General features: G+C 37.6%; 1 protein-coding gene across 4 annotated transcripts in view; it reads left to right on the top strand.

Annotated features, from left to right (window-relative positions):
- The first annotated feature begins 2,330 nt into the window (after positions 1 to 2,330).
- HGF (hepatocyte growth factor) overlaps positions 2,331 to 11,517 on the top strand; it is a 101,415-nt gene continuing 92,228 nt past the window's right edge. For 2 of the 4 annotated variants that reach the window (XM_020984471.2, XM_020984469.2), the window contains exon 1: positions 2,540 to 2,789. In XM_020984471.2, coding sequence (XP_020840130.1) covers positions 2,702 to 2,789 — 88 coding nt within the window. In that variant the 5' untranslated portion in view covers positions 2,540 to 2,701. Of the gene's footprint in view, positions 2,410 to 2,539; positions 2,790 to 11,517 lie in introns of those variants that run through there. The other 2 variants (XM_020984470.2, XM_020984472.2) reach the window with 2 other exon arrangements.

The raw sequence follows: 11,517 nt of genomic DNA, 5'->3' as shown, positions 1-11,517 counted from the left end.
TTCTCACCACCTTCTGATAGTACCCTCCCCTCTGAGATGACTTCCTATCTACTCTGTATATAGCTTGTTATGTCATCTCATTAGAATGTGTTCTCCTTGAGGGCAGGAGCTGTTTTTACCTTTCATAGTGTACCCAACACTTAGCATTGCCTGGCACATAGTAATCAAAGAATAAATGCTTTTTGATTATAACTCAGCATAATTTAAGCCTGCCACTGTAATTAATGAAAATTGCTTTAATGTTATAACCTTTGCTTCCCTCTCTCCTCTTTCTCTCTCTCTCTCTCTCTCTCTCTCTCTCTCTCTCTCTCTCTCTCTCTCTCTCTCTCTCTCTCTCACACACACACACACACACACACACACTTGAAACAGTACTCTCCACTTCCCAGAGAAGATACTTCAACACTTTAATTCCTCCACAATACACACACACAATACATATATATACACACACACACAATACATATATATACACACACACATACACACACTATATATCTATATCTATCTATATATCCCTTAGCAAATCTAATGAGCCCTTCTGCCACAGCAAAGATGGTTTGAAAAGTCAGAAAAAAAAGTGTGTTGCAATGGTGGACAGAGCATGGAATATTAGAATTTTGAGATCCATTTGTTGAGAGGAAAGTGAGAGGTAGCTATTAAAGTACCTAATAAACTGAGTCCCCTATAACTCTACACATATGATCCTATGAATACCCATGAGAGGTTTTCTGTCTTCTTGTATTTTCATATGTTTGTTTCTCAGTGAAAAGAGGACAGCAATAATCATAGATCAATCATGATAATATTAGCATTCTCTCAACTACTTAAATGCAAATTTTCTAATTCCTAAATTTCCCAAGTAGCCCAGAACCTATAAAGAAATAAGACATATTGATTGAATTGGGATGGTAGTGGGGAGGGAGAAGGGGAAAGGTCAGTGGGAGGAAGAAGAGATCCTTGGGAGTAGGCAAGGAACCAATTCTTATGGTACATGAGGTTGGGGGTAGGTGTTAATCTTTTGGTGATTTTCGTTTTGCTCCCCATTTCTCAATGAAAATAGGCTGCTCCATAACACCATTTCCTTACCCTACTCCCCTAGTTATCCTTTCCTCTTTCTCCCTCCCCTCTTCTCTACCACTTCCTCTAGGTTGGCTGGGCAAAAAGAATGTTGGTCAAAGTGCTGGGAGGACAACTGTTCTAATTTCCTTGGCACCTAACTGAAGCTACTTCAAAGTTACCACTGGTCCCAGGACTCTCCTCAAAATCCTCAGAGCTTTTCCTAAACTGGGATATAAGAATCCAAGTACCTGTGTTAACAGCAGCAAAGAAAAACCCGGGGGATCATCCAGAGAGGGTGTGGGAAGTGATTTAACATGTGAATCCCTCTCATTGCACTTTATACTTCTTACCTTATGCTTTCTATGTGTCCTAGGAGCTTAATAAACATTTGACTGCCAACTGGCTGATAAAACCTCCCAAACATAGAAATTCCCAATTGCAGCGGGGCAGAGCACACAAAGTTACAACTGGGGATTGAGAATTTCCACCCAGGTCCCTCAGACCTGACAGTCTGTGTTCTTTCCAGAGTAATAAAAATATTGCCTCTGCGGTCAGCACGGTGATCTACCACCTACTAGAAAGCTTAGGATTTGGGGGGCTTCCCACCTTCTCTTTAAAAAGAAAATTAGGTCACAGGAAATATTTATTCTCATATTGTATTTATCTATTTACCTTGACTTGCAGAATGAGGTGGGAAAGAGGTGGCTTTGAGACAGACCTTTCTGTTCCAGTCTTGTGGAGATTCTTGCAGATAATGTCACCTGATTTTATCCCAGCTCCCCAAACAGGCAACTAGTTCTGATGTAGTCTGTCAAACACCTGGAGGTGTGTGCGTGTGTGCACGTGTGTGTTCTGGCCCAAAGCTATCAGGGGATCCTCCCCACCTGAGAACAAGGCTATTTTCCCCACGACTACAACTCTTTCCTCATTATACCCCTCTCTACCTGCTCTAGCCCCACCCTTTGCAAGGTCGGACCCCAGGCTCGGCTGATTTCCTTCCTCCCTCATTCTCCAAAACCCCAGGGAATGAATATCTTTAACTGGAATCCCCAGGTGGTTCTAGAAGTGAAACCACCCAGGATCAGTAGCTTAGGGCACATTTTGCTGAAGGGCAACTCTCTGGTTTCAGATATTTCTGCTTCCCCTTCCTCTTTTTCCCAAATAGACATCTGAACACTTGTATTTCGTTGCTTTTAAATGGAGAGGATTGGTCCTTGTTGCCTGCCTAGTTTTAACTGGCGGGTCTGCATCTTCCTCCTCCTCTTCCCTATTCTGATTCGAGTCACAGGGATCTGGTGCTTACGCTTCCAAATTGAAGCTGGCCTCAAGCCAGGTGACCTATTCTTTGTAAGTTTCCTTCCTAAGCTAGGGAAAGGGGCTGGAATCTGTTTGGTGTTGTTTAGAGGGGAGGTGGGGGGGAAGGGGGGAAGTTGGACAAGAGTTAAGGGCTGTTGTTAAGCAGTTTCTTACCGTAAGAGGGAGTTCAGACCTAGATCTTTCCAGTTAATCACACAACAAACTTAGCTCATCGTAATAAAAAGCAGCTCGGTGCAGGCTGGCTCCTTTAGTAACTGCCTCTACACAGGATCCTTTCAAGCAGGCATCTCCTTCTGTGTGATCTGCCAGCAAGACCAGCACCATGTGGGTGACCCAACTTCTGCCAATACTGGTGCTGCATCAGGTTCTTCAACATCTCCTTCTTCTTCCCATCACCATTTCCTTTGCAGGTTAGTTTTTTTTTCTTTTTCCTTGCTCATTAAAAAAACAACCTACCTTCTGCATCTCTTCTTTTCTAAGTTTAAATGTCTTTAAAAAAGAAACCCACCCTCTTCGTGCATTTTCTTTTTAACCTCTCTTTTGTGTTGAAAAGCCTTTTAAAGGATAATTAACGGCTCATCAATACCATCCTCTCCTTCTCACTAGCCTAATGGGTTGTGAATTGTGGGACAGAAATAAAGTGCTAACACAAGTTTGGAACTTTGCCTGTTTGGGGAAGTTTAAAGCTGGGGAGAGGATATGAATTGGAGTGCAGCTGAGTGATGGACAGGATTGTGGGGATTCATCCTTTTTCTAGATAAGACATCTCTCCAAAAATAATTTATGCACCCATTTTACAATCCAAGATTCAGCCTCTAATTGTGATATGTACAGGTTTTTATTTGAGAAATACAAATCAAACACCAAATGTGTACATGCTACAAAAATGTAATCTTGTTCTCTTTTCTCTCAACTCTGTCTCCTCTCTTTTACTCGTCTTTCTTTTTTTTTCTCTCTGTCTCTCTCCCTCTCTTCCTCTCTCTCTCCTCCTCCCTCCATGGGTAGCTGTCCTTGGGTAGCTGCCATGCATAGAAGGCATAAATGGTATGGGTATGGCTTTGATTAGGCTCAAGAGCAACTTCACTGTTTTTTTTTCTCACTTTCTACCCCAAACTTAAGAGTTCTAAAGGAGTCATTTGGGAATGACTATTGTCTGGGTAGTTTAGAGAATATTTCATTTGCTGCTCCTAGGAATTTATAGTCCTTATCAGGACAAGAGGAAACATCTGTATTTGGTTGTATTATCATTGTAGTGGCTAGAATATTGAAGTGAGAAAGCAGTGAACGTCTAGGGCATGGGGGAATACAAAGCTTGGAATGAATGACCAGATGGTAGATAGAGCCTTTTCCAAGTCCAACACAAAGAATTGGCTATATCTTTTGAACTAAATTAGGTATAAATAATCAGATTGATGATCCAGTTTCTGATGAAATCCAGGGGTTGACAACACTAAAAATGAGCTAAGTAGATGGGAAAGAAAATCATCAACCTTTGGGAATTTGCTTTCCTTTGGTGTATTTATTTTGTGAAGTTATGGAGGGAGGCCATTGGGTTGAGAATGGTCAACTAGAATGCTTTTTGATGAGACTTCTGGAGAAAGGAAAAAGTAGACTTCTCTTCATCCAGATGTGTCCAAATATACTAAGTAGGTAAATTATGATTACTAATCACTTTATTATAGTGGTTTCTTATAGGTCAGGAACACCTGTAGAAAGTTTTAAAATTTGGTTCAAATAATGGCTAATATTTGGGAAATTATAGTTTCTAAAGAAAGTATCACAGCATTGTTAATGATACTTTCCTCTCAGTTGTAAGTCCACACAGCAAATAATTGAGAGAATAACTCTGTTTTTGAAATGAATTATAATATATGAGTTTGGCAGTGGATTTACCTTCCTAATTACACTTTACTTTGGCTAATGTTGAAATGATTTTGCATTCTCAGAAGTGTGTTGGTTAGTAGGGGGAGACCAAGAGGGAATTACAAATTTGCCATGGATAATTCATGCAGTGGATGTCTGAGAGTTGATGCTACTTTGCTTGGGAGGTAGGTTTAGCTCGATAGTTTTTGATGTATAACCTTCCTTTGGAACTGTGTACAATATAATTAATGCAATTGATAGACCATTTTGAGATATACAGAAAAGGATGTTTCTTTTTCTTGTCATCTAATTGCATGAGATGAGCTCTTCGGTTTTTATTATTGTATGCTTTGGTCTTATGACATATGAAAATAGAGCTATAGTTATGTATTAGAGGCACCTTGGTGCAGCACAAAGGACATTGTAGTTAGAGTCAGAAAACATAAGTTTCAGAAGTCTCTCTGCATCTTTCTAGGTGGTTAATCAAGTGAAATCATTTAATCTCTGTGAGCTTCAGTTTTCACATCTACAAAATGGGGACAGTGATAACTATATAACAGGGTTGTTCCAAGGAAACTGCTTGGTGAACTGCAAAGTATGATATAAACGTCAGCTAGTTGTTAAAAAAAAAACACAGAAACATAAACCTAGTAATAACAGTGCATTGTGGTAGAAGAACATGGGACTGTGAGCCAGGAAATCTCTCTTCAAATCAACAGTTTCCAACATAATACTAAACTGATTATAAGCAAGTGACTTTATCTCTAGTTAATCAGTTTCCCCGTCTGTTAAATGAGGAGTTTGGAAGACATGATGTGTTAGGTCACTTTCAGTTGTAAAAGTCTGTGGTCCTGGGTACCAGGTGAACGTGAAGAAAAGGTTTACTAGACAACCAATCAGTGGAGAGTGGGAGGTACCAGAGGCACTTTTACTTAGGAAGTAGTTTCCCACAACAATAAATGAAGAGAAGAAAGTATGCTACACTTGTAGTTTCAGAATCTGGGGTCAGATTAGGACTCTGTCATTTACTACCTGGGTGACCCCACAAATTCACCTAAATTTTCTTGGTCTTAGTTTCTTCATCTTATAAAACTGCATGGTTAGACTATGGGTGACCAGGTATCACAGTGAATAGAGCTTGGGGCCTGAAGTCAGGAAAACCTTGATTTCAAATCTGGCCTCAGACACTTGCTAGCTGAGTGACCCTGGGCAAATCACTTAATCCTGTTTGCCTCAATTTCCTCATCAGTGAAATAAGCTGGAGAAGGAAATGACAAACCATTTTAGTATCTTTTCCAAGAAAATTCTGAAAGGGGTCATGAAGAGTAAACAACTGAACAACAATAACAACAAAGCTAGATGGCGTCTAAAAGTTTTTCCAGCTGTAAATCTATGATCTTATTATCTTAGGGGGATTATTGGGCTTATAGAGAACAGCAGAGTTTCATCTAAACCAAACTAGGACATATTTGTGAACCATTTCTGAAAGATAAACTATTCATTCAAATCCGTGTATGATTTCTACACTATTTTCTCCTATCAATAGATCTATGGATCTTTTGATGCTGTGATTTTACACTTTCTTCTGTATCTTATAGGTTTCTTTGGTGTCTCAGAAATTCTGGTTGTCTATGAAAATAATTATGAAAGTGTATATTTTTCTAGAGAGCCTTTCTTCCCAGAGTCACACATCCTCTGTTCTCCATTCCTTTTAATTATTTTTTTATTGTCATCTTAACATCTCACCACTTCATACTTGCTAATCCTTAATCATATGGACAGACTTTTCAGAGTGAATGGAGCCAGATTCCTGTTTCTTTCCACACTCTGCAGATCCTTTTCCTGTACTGACCTCCCTTTGAAGTTACTGGGAGCTCCCACATAGAGGAAAATATATGAGGTACTAAGAGAAATGAATATCTGGCCCAGGGACCAAAGGGAGAAATATGTCTTTCTTAAAGCACCTTGGACTCAATACATTTGGCACTATTTGGTGTTACTTTTCACTATGTTCCTAACAATGTTAAGTCTTGAATAAGTAAGTTAAATAAGGGACTAGATAGGGAACATATTCACCAAAATATTTCTCCCATATCCTTCCATTACCCAGAGCTTTTCCCTGGGGGGTGTTGAGAGTGGGAAGGAATGATAGTGATTTTCAAGGATGCTTTTGCCCTTTTATTTTAGTCAAAGCTGTCTTTAATTCAACAAATTCTTTTTAAGCCTTTATTATGTACAAGGCACTGGCTCCAACCCTTGCTCTTAAGGAGCCTATCTATATCTGGCTGTGTGGTAGGAGGATGGCTACAATGTGTACATAGATAAGTGAATATGGAAAGCAGTGTGGTGTAGATATATTATAGGTTTGAACCAAGATTCAAAGCTTAGGTTTACTCTTACCAATTCAATGAACATTTATTAAGTGCCTACTATGTGCCAGCCACCATATTGTCAACAAGGTCACCTCTGTGATATTGGGCAAATCATTTAACTTCTCTGAGCCTCAGTTTCCTCATCTACAAAATGGACATCACGATAGGTGGCATGTGAGGTCCCTTCTGAATCCACATCTGTGATGTTACAATTATAATTTTGAGCAGGTAGGTGACTCAATAGAGCATTGGGCTTGGAATCAGGAAAACTTATCTTCATGAGTTTGAATCTGGCCCCAGGTACTTACTAGCTATGTACCCTTGGGCAAGTCAATTAGCCCTGTTTGCCTCAGTTTCCTCATCTTTAAAATGAGCTGGAAAAGGAAATGACAAATCATTCCAGTATCTTTGCCAAGAAAACCGGTTCCAAATGGGGTCATGAACAGTCAACTATGACTGAAACGACTCAGCAACAAACATGATTATAATTTTAGAAGACAATATGTCACTGAGGTATTCAGAGAAGACTTCCTGACTAGGTGAAACCTGAGCTGATTCCTGAAGGAATGTAAAGGTTATTGGAAGTGAACACGAAAAGGGAATCTCTTGAAAGGATGAGCTAGCCTATGGGAAAGCAGAGAGGGAAGAGAGAAAATGTTGAATTTGAGGAACGTGTGGAAGTACAATTTGATTTGAATATGGAGTATAAGAATGGTGATAAAATGAAATAAGATGGAAAAGGTTAGCTGGAGCCACATTGTAAAAGACCTTAAATGTTAGGTTTTGGAGTTTGTATTTTGTTCTATAGGCAACAGGGGGCCACTCAAAGGCTTTTGAGCAGGAGAGTGACACAGCATAATCAGATGTGTAGTGATAGTAGGAGTAGGAGTAGTAGTCAACAACAACAACAACAACAACAATTTAAAAATCCTGACATTCTGTAGTTCTCTAAGGTGTGCAGAATGTTTAGAATACACTATCTCATTTGATTTAATCCTCAATACAATACTGTCAGATAAGTTCTACTGATACTACCTTCATTTTACAGAAATTGAAAGTGAGACTGAAAGACTTTAAGTGACTGATCCAGGATTTAAATGACAGGTCCATTGTTTTAGTCATTGTTTTAACAAGGTTTCTTAACCTTACTTGTGTCAGGGAACATTTTGCCAGCCTGGTAAAGCCTTTGGACTCCCCAGGATACAGTTTTAAATGCATAAAATAAAATAGGAATTTAAAGAAACCAAAGGTTAATGAATTTTAAAGATTTTTTTAACCCAGTTCATGGGTCCCTTGAAGTCTCTGTAGGAACCCCTTGGAGGTCTGTGGAAGAGAAGTTAAGAACCCCTGTCTTAAATATATATATATATATATATATATATATATATATATATATATATATATATATATATATATATATATATATATACATATGCCCATATATACACAAATACATATGTGAAAAATGACACCTAAAATAAAATTCTTTGTTACAGAATATATTCCCAACTTTTCTTTCTCTCTTTCTACATGTGTTTATATGTGTGTACATATGTATGTGTGTGTCTGTATAACTAATTCTTATTGCACTGAAAATACTAAAGATTCAATTGGGAAGGATATCACCTTTTTTTGAGGGGGGAGGGATAGCTCTTAATTAAAGTTTCTAACACTCATCTAGCGTAAAATCTCTATTCAATATACACTATGTTTATATAGTACATATGCAGTACAGGCATACATATATAATATAAATGCATATATACATATATATGGGGTGGGGGATGCAGAGAGACTTTAAGTAGGATAAGTGTTTAGAAACTTTGAAGGTTCTACTCAATACCCAACAATCTTCTCCCCCCAAAGAGTAATAAGATCCTTCTGAATTTAATCTTTGGTATTTCTGATGCGACAGGAATCAGTTGTAGAGACATACATATACACATGTACACACACATACATACACACACACATACATACATATATGCATAAAGTTGGAACTTGATATTTTGTAGCAATGAATTTTATTTTTCAGTGTCATTTTTGAATGACATCTTTTTTGCATTTAGTTCTTTCAAGAGGAGATATATTTTCTAGGTTTATGAGTTCTGAAGTTTTATATGATGTAGGCACTGCCTAGAATCTGAATTTTGAATGAGTCACTGACCTATTAAAATTAAAGGACTGAAATAGAAGAAAAATAAGGATATTACAAAAAAAACCCCACAAACAACAACAACAACAAAAACCAATCAACAATCTGAGGACTCATAGTGCACAAACAAAATGGCATTTGCAACAAAGTTGTCTTCCCTTTAACCCAAATGTGTTAACTTTTTTTCATTCATGATATGAAAAAAGTATAAGACCATAAAATCTCAGTGCAAACATGAAGTTCTGTTTGATTTTACTTGTCTAATGAAAACCATTTACAACTATATCATTCTTCCGGCTTTAATTTTTTTTTCCCTTCAGACTTACTAATTTCTTTTTGGGGGGGCAGTGGGGGTTAAGTGACTTGCCCAGGTCACACGGCTAGTGAGTATTTTGTGTGTGAGGTCGGATTTGAACTCAGGTCCTCCTGAATCTAGGGCCGATGCTGTATCCACTGTGTCACCTATCTGCCACCTTAGACTTACTAATTTCTTTATGCAGTCTCCTGCCCCTGGCTGCACATAATCATTTCACATCAGCTGTACAAGATGATATTGTGCCAATTTTAAGAACCACCTTCTTTTTTTTTTTGTTAACATGATTCATTTGGAGAACTTTTCCAATAACCATATACTTTGCTCATGCTGTTGTTAAGGAAGTCACCCTATTTTAATAGATTTTCTGCTTTCATTTACTTCCACAATTTTCTGGGAAATATACAAAATGAAAAATGAAGTAAAAATATTTTAAGATTAGGATGACTCCTGACAGCTGGAAAACAGTACACAGAGGTCAAAGGAAGTAAAAACTCTTTATGTAAAAACTTATCTCTCATTAATAGAATATTGTAATAGAAGCCAGAAGTTGAAGACTTTTGCACATCCTTTACTTGAGAGAATGACACTTTCTTCAGAATCTTTCCCTGAAAAAAATGGAAGCATGGATCCTAAGACTTCAAATTCACATACTTCTTTTTACCTAAGCTTTTAGAATCTTTAATGAACACTTTACTCTTTAATGCTTATCAAAACAACTTCTCAGGTAGAAATCAATGGGAGAGATATTTGGTTCTTATGTGAGACAGTGCTGTTTGATAAGAGAAGTATAGTTATAATCTGGCAGCTAGTGTTGTGCTAGGTGCATAGTATAAACTCAAACAGTTGATGATGTATTGATTTGTTTGACTAAATTTTATCATTACCTTTTCAAGTGTCCACATGGAACTGTCTTAATGTTTTTTGTTGTTGTTGTTTTTTGAGTGAGGCAAGTGGGGTTAAGTGACTTGCCCAGAGTCACACAGCTAGGAAGTATTGTATCTGAGGGCAGATTTGAACTCAGGTCCTCCTGACTCCAGGGCTGGTGCTCTAGCCACTGTACCACCTAGCTGCCCCAAAACTGTTTTCTGTTAAACTTCTATTTAGCTGCTTCCTCAAAAAGTGAAAGGGCCCTGGGTTATAATTCTCATGAAGTCATGGAAAAGGCATAGATTTGACATCAGAAAACCTGGGTTCTCTTGCTTTTTTTGTATGGGCAGCTCATTTCACCTATTTGTGCCTTAAGGGTAGTTGGTTTGTTTTTAACTGTAAAAGGTAGTGGGTTGGAATGAATAATTTTTAGGGCTAAAATAGCTCTAAATCTCATGAGCTAGAAGATTTGATCAAGCTAGAAAAGTTTCTAATATAGGATAGACTGAATGTCGATATTTAAAAGACTGGCCTAGTTTGGATGAGCTCATCATAGGAAAGGGTAATTTATCAGTTGATGAACTTTTTTTTTTGGCAACAACAATTTATCAGGCCATTTATAGAAGCACAAGGGGGTTGAAATCTGCATCAGTAAATGGGATATCCATTTTGATGAAATTATGGATCCTTCACATGTTGATATATACATATGATGTATATAATGTTCATGTATATAATGTATAGGAGTATGCCTATTACAGATTATAGGGTAAAGATTTTTCTTCTAAGAAACATGAAGGTTTTGAAAAGCATGCTCTGGATGCTTTTTCTTTAATTCATAGTAATCTTCAGATCAGAGCAGAAGTTGATAAATAAAGCCTCAATGTTTAATAAGCCAATAGGAGCCAGTGGTTGCTGGCAAAGTCAAAGTGTGATGCCATTTCTGGCATTTCATTGTGTTACCCCATATTTCTAAGTTTTTATGAACCTGGAGTTTTGCCTTCTTGGTACTTTTTTTTTGCATGTTTAATGTCCCCTTTGTTACAGTCCCAGTGTGTGTTGCTTCTTCATTCATGTGTGCAAATTTAACTCATAGGAAATGCTTCCACAAGCTGTCTATATACATGTTACCACCTTAAAACAGAACAAAATAAAATAAAACAGAACTTCCATTTGCTAGGACTGATGATGAAGAATTCTACAAAATGGAAGAAGAGCAGTGCTTGCTAATTGAAAAACAAAATTTAAAGAAAAAAAACCCACCCAATCCTTCTTTTTTTCTCTTTCTAAATCTACTTCTCCTACTATTACCTCATAAAAGTCCCATCTCCTATTTGGACTTCAGCTCCTTGGGACTTTTAATATTTTTGTTTGATTTTTTTTTGCTGTCTTTACTCAGTTTCCCTACTTTCTCTACTGATCTTCTGACTTCTTATAAATACTTCTCTCTTGTCTACTAAGTACAGAAAGGACATGTATAGTTCTTCCCTTCCATTCCCATCCCAGTAAAAAGCTTGTGTAGTCCTAAGTGGAAAATACTAAAGCAGAGGAAAGAAAGCTCTCTT

Source organism: Phascolarctos cinereus, unplaced genomic scaffold, assembly GCF_003287225.1.
Source record: "Phascolarctos cinereus isolate Bilbo 61053 unplaced genomic scaffold, phaCin_HiC Scaffold_1;HRSCAF=81, whole genome shotgun sequence".
Lineage (NCBI taxonomy): Eukaryota > Metazoa > Chordata > Mammalia > Diprotodontia > Phascolarctidae > Phascolarctos > Phascolarctos cinereus.
Note: the sequence above shows the minus strand (reverse complement) of the source record. Positions and strands in the feature narration are given on the sequence as shown.